General features: G+C 42.9%; 1 protein-coding gene across 43 annotated transcripts in view; it reads left to right on the top strand.

Moving 5' to 3' along the window:
- GPHN (gephyrin) overlaps nucleotides 1–23705 on the top strand; it is a 593334-nt gene that overhangs the window by 187773 nt on the left and 381856 nt on the right. For all 43 annotated transcript variants that reach the window (XM_077257154.1, XM_077257160.1, XM_077257187.1 and 40 more), the window contains exon 3: nucleotides 10510–10567. In XM_077257154.1, coding sequence (XP_077113269.1) covers nucleotides 10510–10567 — 58 coding nt within the window. The remainder of the gene's footprint in view (nucleotides 1–10509; nucleotides 10568–23705) is intronic.

The following is a 23705-nucleotide window of genomic DNA, read 5'->3' on the forward strand; positions in this document are numbered from 1 at the left end:
AAAATGGCTTACATCTCTGTAAATCTCTCGTGGTGCTGTCATGGGAGTCCAAATAAAGCATTAAGCTACTTATGGGTAGCGGCATTTTTCGGAGGCCCATGACAGCACCCTTAGTTCCCTCCCTATTCACGTGGGGGTTGCACATCCTTGATATGTAAAAAAATAAAAAGGGGAAAAAGGTTTTTTCAAGTGTGACATCTGGATTGTTACTTTATTAAAGTTATTGTGTTTAACTGTATGTAATGTTGTGTTTGCTTGTCATTAACTGCGGTAGTCCTCTCAGGCTCTGTAATCCAACTGATGCAGGGGAGAGGTGCCGCCCTTTTGTATCTGTGGGTTTCCTGTTCCTAAGGGGCGGATCCCCTCTCTCGTGGTGCTGTCATGGGCCTCCGAAAAATGCCGCTACCCGTAAGTAGCTTAATGCTTTCCTCATATTCAACCAGTCACGAAGACCATTTGAACAACTTGAGCATATCACACGAAGGGCCCAGCTTTTGTCTTGATCACCAAGTGGACACTTAAAGTACATCTGGTACTTCTTTTTCATATCATGATTGATTGAACGTACTTGGCCTTTTGGTGTAAAAGAACTACACACAGCAGAATCTGTTCGGATGATTGATACACCGTTGGGTCATTTTTCTCCTTTAAATCACATCAAACAGTAGAGTAAGTTCAGTTCAATGGTGGTGACAAACTAAAAATAAAAATGCGATGAGCCGACCGACTATATGTAGATACTAGCTGTACTACCCGGCTTCGCCCGGGTTAATGACTGCTGTTAGCAAAATAGAATGTGTTAACAAAAATTTATTCTGCACGCAAAAACCACAAAACAAATAGATAGAAATGTATTTATTAAAAGGCAAAAACTAATTAATAGAAGCATTTCACAACATATATTAGCTTTGTTATACTGAGAATGTCTTTGTTGCCTATATTAACCAATCAGAGCTCAGATTAATTAACTGTAGCAAAATAGAAGCTGAGCTGTGATTGGTTGCTATTGGCAGCCTGATAAATCCCCACCCCCTGGCAGTATATATTAGCTCACACATACACATAATAGACAGGTCATGTGACTGACAGCTGCCGTATTTCCTCTATGGTACATTTGTTGCTCTTGTAGTTTGTCTGCTTATTAAATCAGATTTTTATTTTTGAAGGATAATACCAGACTTGTGTGTGTTTTTGGGGCGAGTTTCATGTGTCAAGAGTTGTGTGTTGAGTTGCGTGTGGCAACATGCATGTAGCGACTTTTGTGAGATGAGTTTTGTGTGGTGACATGCGTGTAGCAACATTTTGTGTGTCGAGTTGCATGTGACAGGTTAGTGTAGCAAGTTGTGTGCAGCAAGATTTGTGCATGGCGAGTTTTGCGCGTGGCGAGTTTTATGTGTGGTGCCTTTTGAGTATGTGCAAGTTTTGTGTGAGGCAACTTTAGCATGTGTTGCAACTTTTGTACATGTGGCAATTTTTCTGTGTGTGCAAGTTTTGCATGAGGTGAGTTTTCCATGAGGTGAGTTTTGCACGTGTGGCGAGTTTTGCGTGAGCCTAGTTTTGCATATGGCAAGTTTTGCATGTAGCGAGTTTTGCGCATGGCGAGTTTTGAGTGGTGACTTTTGTGTTTCGACTTTTATGTGGCGAGGTTGGTGTGTGTGTGGTGAAATGTGTGCTGAGGGTCGTATATGTGTTCAAGCACGTGGTAGTGTGTGGCGCATTTTGTGTTTGTGTTCATATCCCCGTGTGTGGTGAGTATCCCATGTCGGGGCCCCACCTTAGCAACTGTACGGTATATACTCTTTGGCGCCATCGCTCTCATTCTTTAAGTCCCCATTGTTCACATCTGGCAGCTGTCAATTTTCCTCCAACACTTTTCCCTTCACTTTTTCCCCATTATGTAGATAGGGGCAAAATTATTTGGTGAATTGGAACGCGCGGGGTTAAAATTTCACCTCACAACATAGCCTATGACGCTCTCGGGGTCCAGACGTGTGACTGTGCAAAATTTTGTGGCTGTAGCTGCGACGGTGCAGATGCCAATCCCGGACATACATACATACATACACACATTCAACTTTATATATTAGACATACCTGTATGTAATCTCCTGTATATAGTATATACCTGTGTGTCATCTCACCTATATATAGTATATATCTGTGTGTCATCTCCTCCTGTATATAGTATATACCTGTATGTCATCTCCTCCTATACATAGCATATACCTGTATGTCATCTCCTCCTGTATATACTATATACCTGTAGGTAATCTTCTCCTGTATAAAGTATATACCTGTGTGTCATCTCCTCCTGTATATAGTATATACCTGTGTGTCATCTCCCCTGTAAATAGTATATACCTGTGTGTCATCTCCTCCTGTATATAGTATATATCTGTATGTCATCTCCTCCTGTATTAGCCCTCGTTCACACGTTATTTGGTCAGTATTTTTACCACAGTATTTGTAAGCTAAATTGGCAGCCTGATAAATCCCCAACCAACAGTAAGCCCACCCCCTGGCAGTATATATTAGCTCACACATACACATAATAGACTGGTCATGTGACTGACAGCTGCCAGATTCCTATATGGTACATTTGTTGCTCTTGTAGTTTGTCTGCTTATTAATCAGATTTTTATTTTTGAAGGATAATACCAGACTTGTGTGTGTTTTAGGGCGAGTTTCGTGTGTCAAGTTGTGTGTGTTGAGTTGCGTGTGGCGACATGCGTGTAGCAACTTTTTGTGTGTCGAGTTGCATGTGACAGGTTAGTGTAGCAAGTTGTGTGCAGCAAGTTTTGCGTATGGCGAGTTTTGCGCGTGGCGAGTTTTATGTGTGATGCCTTTTGAGTATGTGCAAGTTTTGTGTGAGGCAACTTTTGCATGTGTTGCAACTTTTGTGCATGTGGCAATTTTTCTGCGTGTGCAAGTTTTGCGTGTGGCGAGTTTTCCATGAGGTGAGTTTTGCACGTGTGGCGAGTTTTGCATGTGGAGAGTTTTGCGCGTGGCGAGTTTTGAGCGGCGACTTTTGTGTTTCGACTTTTATGTGGCGAGGTTGGTGTATGTGTGGTGAAATGTGTGCTGAGGGTGATATATGTGTTCGAGCACGTGGTAGTGTGTGGCGCATTTTGTGTGTGTGTGTTCATATCCCCGTGGTGGTGTGGTGATTATCCCATGTCGGGGCCCCACCTTAGCAACTGTACAGTATATACTCTTTGGCGCCATCGCTCTCATTCTTTAAGTCCCCCTTGTTCACATCTGGCAGCTGTTAATTTGCCTCTAACACTTTTCCTTTCATTTTTTTCCCCATTATGTAGATAGGGGCAAAATTGTTTGGTGAATTGGAACGCGCGGGGTTAAAATTTCGCCTCACAACATAGCCTATGACGCTCTCGGGGTCCAGACGTGTGACTGTGCAAAATTTTGTGGCTGTAGCTGCGACGGTTCAGATGCCAATCCCGGACATACACACACATACATACATACATACACACATACACACATACACACATTCAGCTTTATATATTAGATTTCCCCAGAGATGACAGAGGCAGCTTGTATTTAGCACTGATTTTATTGGAGGTAATCTGGTAGATAACTAAATACAAGTGTGAAGTAAACGGTTCAGCTTATTCCTTACAGATGAACATTTGCAGACAGGCAGTTTCTCAGTGTGAGTGACCCTCACTCAGTTACACCTCAGTGGCTGAGCTGTTTTCTTTCCTCTGAGGTGACTTGCCCTCCCAGAAATGCAGTGAAAATCCTCTCACAATGGCGGCTGTCCGCTGTCTTCCCTTCTATCTCCCTGTGGCAGGGCTCAGATCCCAGTAGAGGCCTGTTTCCTGTCAGAGTCTCTCATACCCGTCCTTGCTGCCATCACCATCCTTTTCTGACTGACTCAAATCTTACCGCCTCATAAAAGTTAGCTACTCCCCATAAGATGTAACTTTCTGAGAACCAGTTATTGGTTGATTGCACTGTCAATACTCCTTCCAATAAAACTCATTAAAACCTTTACTGATGTTGTCCCTGTAAGAAAATTCACAATTAAGTGTGACAAGCAAAGAAATGGGAATAACATAGGAAAAAACACCTACAATACATTGAAAATGCAGAAATAACGTAACAACAAAAATACTTCTCAGAAACTTTGTGATAGAGCAAAACTAAGCATAGTTTTGGAATCAGCACATCAAACTCCATAAAACAGACATATTACCTTTGCTGATGATTTTTTTGTGTTGACCAGTGTTATCTCTCTATATACTGTATCTATTATCTATATTTTATCTATTGATCTATCATCTATCTATTATCTATCTAATTATCTATTATCTAACTATCATTTATCTATTATCTATTTATATATTATCTGTCTATTACACAGGTCAACAAAAAAAAATTTTTTTTCTGGTGTCCAAAATATTTTAATGAATTTGGGGTATTTTTGGGGTGCTGATTCTGAATATGCTATCAGTTTTGCCAGATTGGCTCAAGTTTTTGAGATTTTTGGTATCTTATTTATAGCACTTGTTGGTAAATGCGACGCATCATCTCATTAATTTCTTTGGATTAGTACTTGAACTGAGCAGTTCTCAATATAGTTTTGTGTTAATTAGTGTTCTAAAAGTTTGTTCATAGCTTGATTTTTGCACTAACTTTATGTTGTTGTCTGTTTTCCAGTGAAAAGCATGAACTCATCAAGAAGAAGTTGTCTTAACGATCCAGACTCATTCTGTTACATTTGTGGTGAATACACACTGCCAAAACATAGAAGAAACATAACAGAATTCGTAAAAAAAGTGTATTTTGCCTATTTTGGGGTTATGCTTGGGGACCAAGACAAGTTTTGGGCACCACACATAGTGTGCAAAGCATGTATCGAATTATTACGAAAATGGAGCAAAGGACAAAGAAAAAGCTTCAAATTTGGTGTTCCAATGGTGTGGAGAGAGCCAAACAATCATCATGATGACTGTTATTTCTGAGCAGTGCAAGTTCAAGGATTCAATAAGCATAAGAAACGAAAATGGGAGTAACATGGAATCTGCAAGAAGGCCTGTCCCTCATTGTGAAGATGTGCCTGTACCTGTGTTTACCATAAATAACAGTCATCATGATGATTTTTTGGCTCTCTCCACACCATTGGAACACCAAATTTGAAGCTTTTTCTTTGTCCTTTGCTCCATTTTCGTAATAATTCGATACATGCTTTGCACACTATGTGTGGTGCCCAAAACTTGTCTTGGTCCCCAAGCATAACCCCAAAATAGGCAAAATACACTTTTCTTACGAAGTCTGTTATGTTTCTTCTATGTTTTGGCAGTGTGTATTCACCACAAATGTAACGGAATGAGTCTGGATCGTTAAGACAACTTCTTCTTGATGAGTTCATGCTTTTCACTGGAAAACAGACAACAATATAAAGTTAGTGCAAAAATCAAGCTATGAACAAACTTTTAGAACACTAATTAACACAAAACTATATTGAGAACTGCTCAGTTCAAGTACTAATCCAAAGAAATTAATGAGATGATGCGTCGCATTTACCAACAAGTGCTATAAATAAGATACCAAAAATCTCAAAAACTTGAGCCAATCTGGCAAAACTGATGACATATTCAGAATCAGCACCCCAAAAATACCCTAAATTCGATGAAATATCTTTGGCACCAAAAATGCTGTTGACCAGTGTTATCTATCATCTATATGTTATCTATATCTATCTGTCTATCTATATATTATCTATTTTATCTATCTATTATCTATCTCATGTATCCCATATGTATGTACGTATGTATCTATCATCTATATATTTATCTATCATCTATCTAATTATCTATTATCTGTTTCTATCTGTATATTATCTATATATTACCTATCTATTTATCTATCTATTATCTATCTATTTATCTATTATCTATTTATTACACTGGTCTACAAAAAAAAATGTTCTGGCATGGACTTTAAGAACAGTTTTAGACTAATTTGAGGGTGCTGAATCCAAATCTGATCTTATAATTTCTCTATCACATCACGTTTTTGCGCTACAGGTATATAGCCCATTTTCAAGAATTCCATGATAAATATAAGTAGAGTATGAAAAGTGCCGGTTTATACGGTTCACTAAGGTAAATTTAGTTTTCATTTAGTCTCCCAATAAATGTAAGAATATCTTTGTTTTCTTTGAACATGCATAATTCCCATTTGTTATGATAACACCCTTGTTTTCTGTGCTACTGGGACAGTAGAGCTACAGCAGAGCATTGGGTGAAAACTGAATGGCCTCAGCGACAGAGTTTGGCATCTGGCGATAAGAATGTCATCCATGATCCTCTAGTGGATATGAAGGACATTGTCTTTCCTCCCTTACACATAAAACTTGGATTGATGAAGCAGTTCGTCAAAGCTCTCAATCACAGTGGGGAATGCTTTAACTATATATGTTCAACTTTTCCTGGTCTTAGTGAAGAGAAGAAAAAGGCTGGAATATTTGATGGACCTCAAATAAGAACACTTATGAGAGACCCAAATTTTATCACATCAATGAATGAGACAGAAGAAAGAGGTGGAATGCATTTTGTAATGTGGTGCAGAATTTTCTATGGAATAAGAAAGCAGACAACTATGAAGAGATTGTGGAAGAGCTACTAATGAGTCTGCGAAATCTTGGATGTAGAATGAGTATCAAGACTCACTATTTACACAGCCATTTGGACTTTTTTCCAGAGAACCTTGGGCGAGGAACAAGAGGAGCGTTTTCATCAGGACATTAAAACAATGGAAGAACGGTATCAAGGCCAGTGGGACTCATATGATGGCTGACTATGGCTGGAGCTTGATGAGAGACAACCCAGAAGCTGTACATCACAGATCAGCCAAGAAAAGAAAGTTCAAATAATTGCCATTTGTCATTCATCTGTGTGCCATATATATGTGTTTTTATATTTCGTAGTTTAATTCTGTAAGTATATTTGATTTGCTGTACATAGACTTTGTAATCTTTGTTATTCCTTGATTAAAAATATACAAAATGTAGTACCGAAAATCATGTGGTTTTATCATAAAACATTAGGAGTAATTTTCATCAAAAATTGAAAATATCTCGAAATCCTGATGTGATATCCAAAAACGGAGTTCATATTCGTAATCCGCAGCCAAAATTGACTTAAAATATGTTTTAAAACCTTTTGCCAGAAAAATTGCATTGACCAGTGTCTATCTATATATTATCTATCTGTTTATATATTATCTATTTATCTATCCATTATCTATCATCTATCTATCTATCATCTATCTATATATTATCTAACATCTATCTATCATCTATCTATTATCTATCTCATCTATCATGTATCTATCTATGATCTATCTTCACATCTAATGTAACATACCTAAGAGAGTCAAAAACACAAGTGATCTAAGGTTCAGGATTCATGCGGAAATTCAGCTGCATGAGAGCCTGAACAAACACTGATCACTGGAACGTACACTTAGGGTACGTGTCCACACTGAGGAACTGCTGCGTGTTTGATGCTGCGTATATTTGCAGTATCAATCCCGCAGCGGCCAGCTGCGAAAGCAGTCTCTGCAAAAGAAATTTCACCAATACAATGTATTGGATGCCGTGAATCCGCATGGCTCAGTGATCACAGAGGAGTCACCTGCGTTCATTAGACAGCAGCGAATATACACTGTGCTGTGCGCTGCTAATTCTGGATTGTGGGCATCGGCCTTAGACTATTTGGTGTATGGAGAATAGGGATCTTAGTAAGCAAAAATGTACTGAATAGTTTCATGGTTTGCAGTTCCCCTTCTTGGGTATAGTTTCTTGTTCTTTCATTAACCTTCTGACCATAGACACGGTTATCAAGAACATTCTGATCAAGTGTGTTCAGACATTTATGAAGGTTTTCTGAAACAAATTTTTTGTATAAAAAAAAAGAGAAAGTCCTGTTTTTGATACTCTTAATAAACAGAATGTGATTTATATTCCTGCATTCACAATGTGCACCCGTGGACAGAAGTGTCTATTTTGACAATAGGGAAAAGAGGACCCATAACCAAGTCAAAACTAACAAGTATTTTTCTCTTATTTTATTCCCATTCCCCTGAGTGTTCAGTTACTTGTGGTTTTATAATCTGGGATATGGTCCCAGAGATATGGGCCTTCCAGTGTAGTACTTGTTTTTCTGTTCATAACCAAGCGGGCTGTGCGCACAGGGTGTTAATGCAGTCTAAAGACACACCCCTGAGGAATCATGAGCCATGAAATCGGAAGAAATAAAGGAAGAACAAAAACTTTTTGACCTGGAGACATTTCCCTCTATTCCTTATTGTCCTCCTGCGATCTTCAGTTATAAGTGACCATTGGAGATCCAGAGGCCTCACATGGAGCACAAGTTTGGTTACAGCAATCTCTGATGAAAATTAGAGCACGAAATTCCCACAGTTGACCCTTTTTAGCATAATTTAGCAAGACCATGGCTATTATGCAAATTTGTGATAAATATTCATTTCTTCTTATTTTAATAATTTTTATGTTATTTAATAAATGAAGTAAAAAACCACTCATTTATCTTGTCTCTTTTTGCTAGAATGAAAGCATGTTGATGTTTTAGGTTAATGTACATTTTATGCTTTTGTAAGTGATTTTTAGTGTTCCTTGTTTTTACAATTTTCCAAACTTTATACATTTTTGATAATATTTTATAGTGCTAGGTTTGTAAATGTTTTTCTAGGCTTTTAATATCAGCCCACAGCTATCTGTAAAGCCTTTGCTGGTTAGTAAATATAGGGGGGACCCCTATAATAGCCAGTAAAGGCTAAGAAAACAGCTGTGAACTGATATTAATAGCCTGGGAACCTGTATGGCTATTGACCCCTTCCCAGAATATTAACATCCTCTCATTTGGATAGGAAAATTAAGGGGGACCTCATTTTTTGTATTTATTTGAAAAATAAATACAAGTATGGAAAAATAAGCACTCAAATCACTGATTATAAATCGCATTGACATATTTCTATTGATCTATCTTACTGCTATTAATCGCTTTGAACATCTTTAATACATAAAACCCTTTAATTTCTGTGCTGCATTTCAATCTATAAGTAGGACACGGACAGCACATGGGCCATGGATGGATCTCACCAGAATAGTTTTTTTTTCCAGTACAGGAATCACCTATGTATAGGCAGCATCAATAGTAAAAAGTTGGTCCGGGATGGGCGACACACTGGCACTGACTGGAGGGGAGTATGGAGGGGGCACTGACTTGAGGAAAGTAGGGAGGGGCCAATTCGCGGCCGGACTAAGCCTATCATTGATTGGTCAGCCAATCAGCACGCGGGATTTCGGTTACAGACAGACAGACGGAAGTACCCCTTCGACGATTATATAGATAGATTTATAGAGCAGACAATTCTTAAACTTTTATATATTTTTTTATTTGCTATGTAGCAGATATGCTCACTTGCAATGAGCACCGACTGTTGGGCGGCGCTCATAGCTATCCGACTATGACAACCATAAAGGTCTCCTGCTGACCCCGGGTTGTAATGCCAACCCATTGATGACCCGCGGTCATGTGACACGGGCGCTGATGGGGGGAGGTGATGATGTGCTACCTGCGCGTGCATGTTAAATGCCGCTGTCCGAGTTTGACAGCAGGAATTAACATGTTAACAGCCATGGGTAGATCGCGATTCTACCCACGGCTTTTAAAGGCACATGTCAGCTGATCAGATCAGATGTCATGTGCTAGAAAAGGTGCTGGTTTACCGCCGGAACTTGCACCAAACCGGGGGAGACGTCCAATGGCGAACTCTGCCCGTCATTGGACGTTAAGGGGTTAAAGAGAATTTGACACTGGGTTTTTCCTATATAATCTGAGAGCAGCATGATGTAGGGAGTGAAACCCTAATTGCAGCAATGTGTCACTTACTAGGCTGCTTGTCATCGTTTTGATAAAATCACTGTTTCCTCTACTGCAGATCTAGCAGACCTCAGAATGCGGAGTTGTGTATAACCCCGCCCACATCACTAATTGGCTACTTATCAATGGTGGGGGCATGGTTGGACTAGTAGGCACCAGACACTTAGTTCTGCAGTGATAATCTCCTGCTGATAAAACACTTATTGTATTGAAGCCGCAGCAAGCACTCTAGTAAGTGACACATCTCTGGAATCATGCTGTTGTCTGATTGCCTAGCAAAAACCTGCTGACAAATTCATTATAAAGAAGGAACTTTACCCACAGTTTGTGAAATGTGTTTTTTTGTTAAAAATATGTCTGATGAAAACACAGGTTATGGTTAGACTTGGGGAGATGTATCAACATGTTGCAGATTTAATTTTGGCAGAAATATTCCTTCTTCTCTGAACATACCCTAATATAGGCTTTTTGTTTTTTCTTTCTGTATTTACATAAATTGTGCAATTATGTAAGAGATACTTTGCCCCTGTTATTATACCTGTGAATGTAATAAAGATTTATGTTTCCAATTGTAGATTGGGTGGGACTATATCAGCGTATAAGATTGTGCCAGACGAGATAGAAGATATTAAGGTATTGTATTACATTATTAATCCTCTTAATGAAACTGAACTAATGAATGTTTATTACAAAGTAGTCATATTCTTCTACCTTGTTGCCACAGAAAAAGTTATAAATCATCTTTATTAGTTTTTTTTATATTCTGCTTTGATTTGTGCTCTGATATGATGTTCGGGGTATTACAAGCAAGCAATCATGCTCAATAGGGTCAGATCCACTCCACCACGAGAAGCAATGGCAGATTTCACCAAAATATATTATACAAATAGCAAAAATGTCTATGGAAAACACATCAAGCAAAGATGTACAAGCCTTGTTGTGCACGTTACCTGCTTTTTAGCCACCACTGTTCCCGCATACTAGGAATAGTATTTTCGTGAATAACCACAAATCAGAACAGACCCCACAACTCCCCAGTAGTCAAAGCATTCCTTCCTACTCCCTTTGTTGGCACTGTACTCAGACTCATTTCCTCTGCAGAAAAAAAAATATAATTTATTTTCCCCATTTATTTATATACAGTGTATATACGCAGTGGGGAAAATAAGTATTTGATACGCTGCCGATTTTGCAAGTTTTCCCACCTACAAAGAATGGAGAGGTCTGTAATTATTATCGTAGGTACACTTCACCTGTGAGAGACAGATTCTAAACATAGAAACCAGAAAATCACATTGTATTGTATATATTTGGTCCAGAAACCTTTGTTTGCAATTACAGAGGTCAGACGTTTCCTGTGGTTCTTGACCAAGTTTGCACACACTGCAGCAAGGATTTTGCTCACCCCCGCCTCCATTCAGATCTTTTCCAGATCTTTCTAGTTTCGGGGCTGTCACTGGGCAACATTGAGTTTCTGCTCCCTCCAAAGATTTTCTATTGGGTTCAGGTCTGGAGACGGGCTAGGCCACTCCACGACCTTGAAATGCTTCTTACGGAGGCACTCCTTCATTACCCTGGTTGTGTGTTTAGGGTCATTTTGTAGCACCGGCATCCCTGCATGCTGCCCCTCTCCCCCGGCAGGAACGTCGAATCAGTCACCACCGCAGACCCCGTCTTGCTCCTTCTGCCTGGGGTCTGCGCACTTTGTGCAGATCCTTGGGCACTGTGCTTAGGGTGTGCACACTCCCCTCCTTCTTAAAGGGGCCACGTGCGCTGTCCTAAAGTGTCTCCAGCCAATGGCTGGGTGACACCTATTATTTAAGGCACCTCCATCCAATGTTGTTAGTTTGTTCCTTACATGCTTACTTGTTCTCAGGTCCCTGTCCTCCAGTACACTCTAGTTTCCATCCATCCCTAACCTCCTTGCTAGTACTTACCTTGTCAGTCAGTATTTAAGCCTGAACCTGCCTGAATTTGCCGTGCCAGTCTGTATATCAACCGGAGCTTCCTGCAACTGTTGTGCCAGTCTGTATATCAGCCAGACCCCCTGCACCTACCGTGCCAGTCTGTATATCAGCCATACCTGCTGGCACCTACCGTACCAGCCTTGTATACCAGCCAAACCCGCCGGCGCCTGTTGTTGTGCCATTCTGTGTATCTGCTGGACCCGCCTGCACCTGCCATGCCAGTCTGTATATCAGTTCTGCTCTCCTACTGCGCCATTTCAGCTACCTGTTTCTTGGTGGTCACCTACCGTGCGTCTGTGTTCTGTCCTAGAGTAGCCCCTGGTGCTGGTGTCCATCGGAAGCCAAGCCTAACCCCACCATCAAGGGCTATACTGAAGAGTCTGGTGCTCACCTAGGCTCTCCTCGGACCGCGGCACAGTAGTTCCACCACTCCCGTTACACATTGACATGCTGTAAGACCCAGCTATGACCCATCTTCAATGCTCATACTAAGCAAAGTAGGTTGTTGTCAGAATCTCGCGATACATGACCCTATCCATCCTCCCTTCAATATGGGGCACTCATCCTGTCCCCTTTGCAGGAAAGCACCAACGAAGTATGATGTTTCCCCCACCATGCTTCACAGTTGGAACTGTGTTCTTGATGTTGTACTCATCTTTCTTCTTTCTCCAAACATGACGAGTGAAGTTGATACCAAAAAGTTCTATTTTGGTCTCATCTGACCACATGACCTTCTCGCATGCCTCCTCTGGATCATCCAGATGGTCATTGGTGAACTTCAAACAGGCTTGGACATGTGTTGGTGTGAGCAGGAGCACCTTCTGTGCCCTACAGGATTTTAATCCGTGATGGCGTAGTGTGTTACAAACGCTAATGTTTGAGATTGTGGCCCCAGTTATCTTCAGGTCGGTTACCAGGTCCTCCTGTGTAGTTTGGGCTGATTCCTGAACTTTCTCAGAATCATCCTTACCACATGAGGTGAGATCTTGCATGGAGCCCCAGACCGAGGAAGATTGACAGTCATGTTGTGTTTCTTCCAACTGTGCAAATATTTGTTGCCTTCTCACTAAGCTTTTGTAGCCCATCGCAGCCTTATGCAGGGCTACAATTTTGTCCCTGGTGTCCTTATACAGTTCTTTTGTCTTGGCTGTAGTGGAGAGGTTGGAGTGCATTTAATTGAGTGTTTGGACAGGTGTTTTTTATACAGGTAACAAGTGCAAACAGGTGCAATTAATACAGGTAATGAGTGCAGAGTAGGAGGCTTCTTTAAAATAACTAACAGAGAGAGACAGAATTGTTACTGGTTGGTCGGTGATCAAATAGTTATTTAATGCAATAAAATGCAATTTAATTATTTAAAAATCATAGAATGTGAATTTCTGTTTTTTTTTTTTTTTTACATTACAGTGTATATTTACACTAAATATGGCTAGAACTCCCATCATCCTTCAGAATATACCCATTGATACAGTATATTCTGAAGGATGATGGAGGTTGTTTGCTCACCTTTCCCAAAAGGACCTCAGACTTGTGACTATCGTAGTTGCAACTAGAGATGAGCCACCTCCCTAGTGTTCGGGATCGGTTCGTCGAACAGCGTCGAACCCCATTGAAACCAGTGGCAGGCAAACACATACAAACACATGGAAAACACATAGAAAACACCTAAAGGGTATGTGCACACGTCAGGATTTCTTCTGCAAAAAAAACGCAAAAATTCCAGATTTTCCCGATAAAAACGCTATAATAACGCATAAAAAACGCATACATTATGCATCCTATCATTTAGAATGCATTCTGCACTTTTTGTGCACATGTTGCATTTTTTTCCGCAAAAAAAACGCATTCCGGAAAAAGAATCAACATGTTCATTATTTTTGCGGATTTTTTGCGGATTTCCCAGTGTTTTGGAGTGTCAGGATAAAAACGCAAAAAATCCGCAAAAAAAAAAAAGCGTCAAATCCGCACAAAAACGCGCCAAAAATCGCATGCGGATTTCTGGCAGAAATGTCCGGATTTTGTCAGGAAAATTTCTGCAAGAAATCCTGACGTGTGCACATACCCTTAAAGGTGTCCAAAAGCTGACAAACTGCTCAGAAGACACAACAAACACATGGAATAGTCACAACTACATATAGTCATGCGAAAAGAAAAGAGGTGGAGGAGTAAAAGGAGGAGGAGACACAGATATAGGCATGTCATGCCCTTCTAAAATCAAGAAAGGCTTGAGTAAAAATCTAAACTCACTCTACCAACACTCAGACAAAAAAAAATAAAAAAAGAAATATCTTTAGGTAGAATGGTGGCGGGTCCATTCAGAACACTTTCCTTAGAAGACGTAGTGGTACCCCCGTTGGGAGTTGTGCCAAAAAATGAACCCAATACATTCAGACTAATCCACCATTTGTCATATCCAAGGGGCAGGTCAGAAAACGACAACATCGACGCGGAACCAAGTACAGTACTATGTACTGTACCTCCTTTGACGAGGCAATCAGGCGGGTCAAGAAGTTGGGAAGGGGCACCCTAGTGGCCAAAACAGACATTGAGGGGGCGTTCCGGTTACTACCTGTGCCTCCAAATAGTGTCCTCCCATTGGGCTGCTTCTGTGAAGGAGCATACTAAATAGATCGCTGTTTGCCCATGGGGTGCTCCATATCCTGCTCACTATTTGAGGCATTTAGTTGCTTCCTCGAATGTGTCATCATGGACGTTTGTAAGGCGGCACATATTATCCATTACCTCGACGACTTCTTATGCCTGGGCCCAAAAGATTCACCACAGTGTGAAAACACGCGGTAGTCCACCTGTGAGAAGGAGAGAGCTGGAGGGAGAGTGGACACCCCAGACTGGAGGGGTTAGATTGAGAAAGAAAGAAGGCGGTGTAGCTTGCTTCATGGGTGGGGTACTCTGCAGAGTAGCAGAAATTGCTACTAGGCCCAAAAGGATTTCCTGGGCCAGATGCCGTTACAAAATAGTAGTTAGGTAAACAGGCGGTGTAGCTAGCTTCATGGGTGGGGTACGCTGCTGAGTAGCACTAAATTCTACTAGGCCCAAAATGATTTCCTGGGCCAGATGCCGTTAAAAAATAGTACTTAGGTAAACAGGCAGTGTAGCTTGCTTCATGGGTGGGGTACGCTGCTGAGTAGCACCAAATTCTACTAGGCCCAAAAGGATTTCCTGGGCCAGATGCCATTAAAAATAGTACTTAGGTAAATAGGCGGTGTAGCTTGCTTCATGGGTGGGGTACGCTGCTGAGTAGCACTAAATTCTACTAGGCCCAAAATGATTTCCCGGGCTAGATGCCGTTACAAAATAGTAGTTAGGTAAGCAGGCGGTGTAGCTTGCTTCATGGGTGAAGTACGCTGCTGAGTAGCACCAAATTCTACTAGGCCCAAAAGGATTTCTTGGGCCAGATGCCGTTAACAAAAGAGTACTGTAGGGGTTTCACTCACTCAGGTGCGACGGCTGACACTTAGGGGGCAGGTTCCAACAAAAGTTCAAAGGTTTATTGCTCCATAAGCCAGTTGGCATAAACAGAAAAACAAATAGCCTTTAGCTCAGGCAAAGGAAAAAAACAAGTGTTCCTTCCTTCAGGCTCAGTCCTGGAGCCTTAACAGCCTCTGGAGGCTAACACCTCCACACATATCCACTGTGTTAAGCATTGGGCTTTCTTTTATAGGTCTAACCACACCCAGAACCCATCACATGATCAGACATGTGGTTGTGACATCACCACAGGTCCTGACACACATATAGGTAGCTATGGTTACATCACAGCGGCAAGCCATCTATGTGACATATATCTCCCGTCGATTAGACACCCTTTAGCCATGCTACAGTACTTAGGTAAACAGGCAGTGCAGCTTGCTTCATGGGTGGGGTACTGTGCTGAGTAGCACAAAATGCTATTAGGTACAAAACGATTTCCTGGGCTAGATGCCATTAAAAATTAGTAATTAGATCAACAGGCGGTGTAGCTTGCTTCATGGGTGGGGTACGCTGCTGAGTAGCACTAAATTCTACTAGGCCCAAAAGGATTTCCTGGGCTAGATGCCGTTACAAAATAGTAGTTAGGTAAACAGGCGGTGTAGCTTGCTTCATGGGTGGGGTAAGCTGCTGAGTAGCACCAAATTCTACTAGGCCCAAAAGGATTTCCTGGGCCAGATGCCGCTAAAAATAGTACTTAGGTAAACAGGCGGTGGGTGACTGGGCTACTCTGCTGACTAGCAGACACTGAAGCTTTGGAGCAGACCTCTGAATCCCAGGCCATTGTATGAGTAAACAACTCTGCAGACGACCCCACCCACCTGGAATTGACGATGGCAACGTCATGTAAAACTCAGCAAGGGGACTAAATAAGAGTCTCCATTTTTTCAAAAAATTCGGCCACAGACACCATTTAAGTGGCATCAATTTCGCCAGAGTTTTTTAAAACTGTTGGTGAGGTGATTTTCAAAAATCATCAAGCTTTTAGTCTCCCCAAGATGACACAGGGGTAGAAAAGTCCTTGCGGATCCAGGATTTGTTCATCTTGATGAACGTTAGTCTGTCTACATTGTCACTGGACAGCCGCGTGCACTTATCTGTCAGCACACCACCAGCAGCGCTGAACACACGTTCAGAGAGAACGCTGGCTGCGGGGCACGACAAGATCTCCAAGGCCTAAGTGGCGAGCTCAGGCCATTTTTCAAGATTGGAAGCCCAAAATGAGCAAGGGTCCAGTTCCACAGTCATGGCATCGATGTTAACTTGGAGATACTCTTGTACCATCCTCTTTAGGCGTTGGCTGTGCGTCAAAATTCTTGTCTCCTGTGGCCTTGCAAAGGATGGTCTAAAAAAATCTTGAAACTATTGGAAAAAATTGCTGTTACTACCAGATACGATGTTACTGTTACGGTTAGAGTGATGACTCGATAGTCCCACGGTTGGCAAGTTAGAACTCTGAGATTGACTACGTGCACCACTGGTGTTTTGTGGAAAAGCAGATGTTAGATTCTGTAACAGTCTCTGCTGATACTCCTGCATGCGTGAATCCCTTTCTATGGCAGGAATTATTTCACCAAATTTGCTTTTGTACCGGGGATCTAAGAGTGTGGCAACCCAGTAGTCGGCATTACTTCGGATTCTGACAATCCGAGGGTCATGTTGCAGGTAGTGCAGCAAGAAGGCACTCATGTGTCTTGCGCATAAAGGAGGAACAAGTCCTTGTTATCTTGGTGGTGGCGAGGTGAGAATCATGCTTCCTTCGTCTGCCCTCTCCCCCCAACCTCGCACAACAGAAATTTGATCAAGGTCTCCCTCATCTGATGAGTCTTCCATGCCCAGCGCCAGTTCGTCCTCCACTTCACCTCGCCTCTTGCACCTTCCTCAACAGTTTGGCTGCTACCATGTGCCCTCAGTAATCCCTCTCCCCCAGCCTCCAATGCCAGCCGCCTTGGTGCTGCCAACCTTCTTGACCTTGGAGATATGATCCCTTCCGCATACGACTCCTGTTCCTCCTCCGCCTCTTGTTCCACCACCTGACTCTGAACACTGTGTGAGGCCATGTGCACACGTTGCGGATTTCTTGCAGAAATTTCCTGAAGAAAACCGGAAATTTTCTGCAAGAAATCCGCATTTTTTTTTTTTGCGTTTTTTTTCCGTTTTTTTCGCGTTTTTTTAGCATTCTGCAAGCGTAATTAGCTTGCAGAATGCTAAAGTTTTCCAAGCGATCTGCAGCATCGCTTGGAAAACTGACTGACAAGTTGGTCACACTTGTCAAACATACTGTTTGACAAGTGTGACCATCTTTTTACTATAGATGCTGCTTATGCCGCATCTATAGTAAAAGATAGAATGTTTAAAAATAATAAAAAAAAATAAAAAAATGCTTATACTCACCCAGACATCTCCTCACCGGCGTCCGTTCGTCTTCCTATAGCTGGTCTGTGCGCACAGAACCTAGCGTGACGTCACGGTCACGTGAGCGGTCACATGACCGCTCACGACCAATCACAGGACAGTGACGTCATCGGCGAGGTCCTTCACCGCACATCAGCTACAGGAACCGAACGGCAGCGTGCAGTGGAGGCGGGAACACTGCGCGGGACATCGAGGGTGAGTATAGGACTATTTTTTATTTTATTTCTTATTTTTTGACCACTTATATGGTGCCCAGTGCGTGGAGGAGAGTCTCCTCTCCTCCACCCTGGGTACCAACCGCACATAATCTGCTTACTTCCCGCATGGTGTGCACAGCCCCGTGCGGGAAGTAAGCAGATCAATGGACCCCTAGGTGTGCGGAATCCCTGCAATTCCGCATTTTTAATGAACATGTTGCTTTTTTTTCCGCTATGCGATTTTTTCGCGGAAAAAATCGCAACATTTGCACAAAAAATGCGGAATACCTTGTAAATAATAGGAGGCATATGTTAGCGTTTTTTTCGCGTTTTTATCACGTTTTTATAGCGAAAAAACGCGAAAAAAACACTAAAAATCCTGAACGTGTGCACATGGCCTAAGGTGTGCTCCAGCATGTAAATCACCGGAATGGTCATACTGATAATGGCATCGTCGGCAATAAACATCTTCGTTGCTATTTCAAAACTGTTCAGAAGGATGCATAGGTCCCTGATCTGAGACCACTCCTGCAGCGTGATCAGCCCCACCTCTTGAGCTCGTTGGCCCAGGCTATACGTCATAACGTATTGCACCAGGGCTCATCCGACAGTGCAGACACTGCTCCTAGGCCCTAAACTATTAACTGGATTAGATGCAGTGAAAATAGAGATACACAGGCGGTGTAGTTAGTTTCACAGGCGGGCTACTCTGCTGACGTGCAGACACTGCTACTAAGCCCAAAACCCCAAAACGATTTACTGGGTTAGATGCAGTAAAAATTGAGATACACAGGCGGTGTAGCTAGCTTCACAGGCGGGCTACTCAGATGACGATCAGACAATGCTACTAGCCCAAAAGGATTGGCTGATCTAGATTACACCAAATGCTGTGACTAACACTTGCACAGCACTGGCTGAGACCTGCCTGGCAAACAGTGCTATGAACTGCTGTAACTTACCCTGAAAAGGGCTGATATTACAACTAGTCCCGACTCCTCCCGACTCCCTAAACCTATCTCTCTGAAAATTCGCTCCAAAAAAACACTCTTAGTCTGTATAGCGCCCACAGCAGCAGCGGTGCCGTCTAACACTAAGCTGCAGCAGTGAGGAAATGGTGGCGACGGGGCAATTGGCTGGTTCTCATAGGGCAAGGACATGTGACATACACAGCCAATGACACATGCCCTTGCTTGTGTGCATCACATGCACATTGCTGTGTGTGTGTGCACTGCTGATAGGCTGAGAGACTGCACCGCCCCTCTGTAAACGCGGGAAAGAAAAAAAAATGGAATTGCTCTTCTCTCTCTCCTCAGCTTTAGGTCTCTTTTACACATCCCTGTCTCCGACGGTTTTCACACATACCGGAGACACTGACACATGTAGACACATTCAAATTAACTGGTTTTTTTTCTCTTCCGTCAGCACGGGCGGCAAAATGTCCCGCACTCGTGAACACGGAGAACATACATGGAGGAAATCCATATGACATGCATCGGCGCAGGGGAAGAAGCGCTACAGCAAGCTCTGTTCCCCGGCGCCGGGTGCTGAAGACGGCTCTCATCATTCTCCCCTGCTCTGCCGGCGTGAGCAGAGGAGAATAATGAGCGTTATATTCAAGTCAGAACAATGACAGCAGGTAAGGGCTTTTTAGACTATTACTCCCATCAACCTACACCTGCTGCCACTAATAACAGTGACAGCAGGAGCAGATGATGGGGGTATTCCTCACCCGCCACCTGCTATATAACTAAATGAATGAAAACCCGGCGTGGGTTCCCCCGTATTTTCTATAACCAGCCAGGCAAAACTTACAGTTTGGGGCTGCAACCCTCAGCTGTCAGCTTCAGCAAGGTTGGTTATCAAGAATAGAGGGGTCCCCACGCCTTATTTTTAATTATTTAAATAAATAATTTAAAAAAACGGCGTAGGGTACCCCCATTTTTGACAACAAGCCTTGTTAAAGCTTACAGCTGGGGGATGGTATTCTTAGGCTCGTAAGGGGCTATGAATATTGCCCCCCCAGCCTAAAAATATCAGCATGCAGCTGCCCAGAAAAGGATGTGCCAATTCTGGCCCTTTGCCTGGCTCTTCCCACTTGCCATGTAGTGGTGGCAAGTGGGGTTCATATTTGTGGGATTGATGTCACCTTTGTATTGTCAGGTGACATCAAGCCCACGGCTTAGTAATGGAGAGGTGTCTATAAGACACCTCTCCATTACTAATCCTATAGTTGAATTGTATTGTAAATAAAGACAGAGAATAAAGTCCCTTAATTGAAAAAATGACACAGACTTCTTTAATAATCTCAGTTAAACCATACTTGCGACCTCGCCTAATTCCACCGAAGCCATCAATCTCCTGTAATAAAAGTAAAATAAAAACACAACAATATACCATACCTGTCCGTCGTTCTGTCCCACGCCATAATCCATGTGTGGGGGACAAACAGTTTTCAACCTGGATGGTGCCAAGATGCGACCGTCCATGCTGAAAACCATTGGTGAGTGAATTGCTGCAAGCACATCATCATTCACCAGCAGTAACATCATCGAGGCCAGGCCGAGAGCTCCACCTGCACCGCATCTTCGGCAATTTTTCTGGAGACATCGAGTAGAGGCAGGCGGATGGAGATCTCGGCTTTCCTCCATCTGCACCTGCGCCGACTGAGAAGTCGGACCCCGGAAGAAGAATGGCAGCTGCCATATACCGCCGCCGCAGGGCCCACCACTCACTGTCGTACAACCACCGTACCACCACTGCAAAACAACCGCTCGCCACCGTACCACCACCGCAGGACCGCCACACCACCACCGAAACACCCCCAGCTCCGGGCTCGCAGAATCGGTAAGAGCAGTGTTCAGTTTATATGATGCACCCAGATTTTCCCCCTAATTTTGGGGATCATAAAAGTGCATGTTATGAAGTGAAAAATATGGTATATACAGTTGAAACCAAAAGTTTGCTTACACTATATAAAAAGACACATATGCATGTTTTTCTCACTATCTGACATGAAATCAGAATGAGCCTTTCCTGTTTTAGGTCAATTAAGATTACCATAATCTATATATATATATATATATATATATATATATATATATATATATATATATATATATATATATATACAGTGCCTACAAGTAGTATTCAACCCCCTGCAGATTTAGCAGGTTTAATAAGATGCAAATAAGTTAGAGCCTTCAAACTTCAAACAAGAGCAGGATTTATGAACAGATGCATAAATCTTACAAACCAAAAAGTTTTGTTGCTCAGTTAAATTTTTATAAATTTTAAACATAAAAGTGTGGGTCAATTATTATTCAACCCCTAGGTTTAATATTTTGTGGAATAACCTTTGTTTGCAATTACAGCTAATAATCGTCTTTTATAAGACCTGATCAGGCCGGCACAGGTCTCTGGAGTTATCTTGGCCCACTCCTCCATGCAGATCTTCTCCAAGTTATCTAGGTTCTTTGGGTGTCTCATGTGGACTTTAATCTTGAGCTCCTTCCACAAGTTTTCAATTGGGTTAAGGTCAGGAGACTGACTAGGCCACTGCAACACCTTGATTTTTTGCCTCTTGAACCAGGGAATGGTTTTCTTGGCTGTGTGCTTTGGGTCGTTGTCTTGTTGGAAGATGAAATGACGACCCATCTTAAGATCCTTGATGGAGGAGCGGAGGTTCTTGGCCAAAATCTCCAGGTAGGCCATGCTATCCATCTTCCCATGGATGCAGACCCGATGGCCAGGCCCCTTGGCTGAGAAACAGCCCCACAGCATGATGCTGCCACCACCATGCTTGACTGTAGGGATGGTATTCTTGGGTTCGTATGCAGTGCCATCCAGTCTCCAAACGTCACGTGTGTGGTTGGCACCAAAGATCTCGATCTTGGTCTCATCAGACCAGAGAACCTTGAACCAGTCAGTCTCAGAGTCCTCCAAGTGATCATGAGCAAACTGTAGACGAGCCTTGACATGACGCTTTGAAAGTAAAGGTACCTTACGGGCTCGTCTGGAACGGAGACCATTGCGGTGGAGTACGTTACTTATGGTATTGACTGAAACCAATGTCCCCACTGCCATGAGATCTTCCCGGAGCGCCTTCCTTGTTGTCCTTGGGTTAGCCTTGACTCTTCGGACAAGCCTGGCCTCGGCACGGGAGGAAACTTTCAAAGGCTGTCCAGGCCGTGGAAGGCTAACAGTAGTTCCATAAGCCTTCCACTTCCCGATGATGCTCCCAACAGTGGAGACAGGTAGGCCCAACTCCTTGGAAAGGGTTTTGTACCCCTTGCCAGCCTTGTGACCCTCCACGATCTTGTCTCTGATGGCCTTGGAATGCTCCTTTGTCTTTCCCATGTTGACCATGTTTGAGTGCTGTTCACAAGTTTGGGGAGGGTCTTAAATAGTCAGAAAAGGCTGGAAAAAGAGATAATTAATCCAAACATGTGAAGCTCATTGTTCTTTGTGCCTGAACTACTTCTTAATACTTTAGGGGAACCAAACAGAATTCTGGTGGGTTGAGGGGTTGAATAATAAATGACCCTCTGAAAAAACTTTTCACAATTTAAAAAAAAAATAAACAAAGAAATAACATTCTTTTTTGCTGCAGTGCATTTCACACTTCCAGGCTGATCTACAGTCCAAATGTCACAATGCCAAGTTAATTCCAAATGTGTAAACCTGCTAAATCTGCAGGGGGTTGAATACTACTTGTAGGCACTGTATATATATATATATATATATATATATATATATAGCTGAGTGTGTGTCTGTGTTCAGCCACGCCCACTCACCATAATCCCACCCACTCTGCATAGCCACACCCACTCCACACGCAAAGCCCCATCCACACGACCCACGTTGTTAGCGCACATGGGCAGAGACACATTCACCTCGAAAGTCACACTGCAAAACTCACTGGCTGTGACGTCCCAGCCTCTGCAAGCTACAATCAGGGCCACCGCCTTCAGAAACTGAGATTAGTGAGGGGGAAATGAGAGGAGTGAGGGGGAAATGAGAGGAGTGAGGGGGAAATGAGAGGAGTGAGGGGGAAATGAGGAGTGAGGGGGAAATGAGGAGTGAGGGGGAAATGAGGAGTGAGGGGGAAATGAGGAGTGAGGGGGAAATGAGGAGTGAGGGGGAAATGAGGAGTGAGGGGGAAATGAGGAGTGAGGGGGAAATGAGGAGTGAGGGGGAAATGAGGAGTGAGGGGGAAATGAGGAGTGAGGGGGAAATGAGGAGTGAGGGGGAAATGAGGAGTGAGGGGGAAATGAGGAGTGAGGGGGAAATGAGGAGTGAGGGGGAAATGAGGAGTGAGGGGGAAATGAGGAGTGAGGGGGAAATGAGGAGTGAGGGGGAAATGAGGAGTGAGGGGGAAATGAGGAGTGAGGGGGAAATGAGGAGTGAGGGGGAAATGAGAGGAGTGAGGGGGAAATGAGGAGTGAGGGGGAAATGAGAGGAGTGAGGGGGAAATGAGAGGAGTGAGGGGGAAATAAATGAGAGGAGTGAGGGGGAAATGAGAGGAGTGAGGGGGAAATAAATGAGAGGAGTGTGGGGGAAATGAGAGGAGTGTGGGGGAAATGAGAGGAGTGTGGGGGAAATGAAGACGTGTGAGGTGAAAATAGTGGAGTGATGGGAAAATGACAGGTGTGAGGTCAAAATGACAGGTGTGAGGGGGAAAATGAGAGGTATGAGGGGGAAAAT

This window comes from Ranitomeya variabilis, chromosome 1, assembly GCF_051348905.1.
Source record: "Ranitomeya variabilis isolate aRanVar5 chromosome 1, aRanVar5.hap1, whole genome shotgun sequence".
NCBI lineage: Eukaryota > Metazoa > Chordata > Amphibia > Anura > Dendrobatidae > Ranitomeya > Ranitomeya variabilis.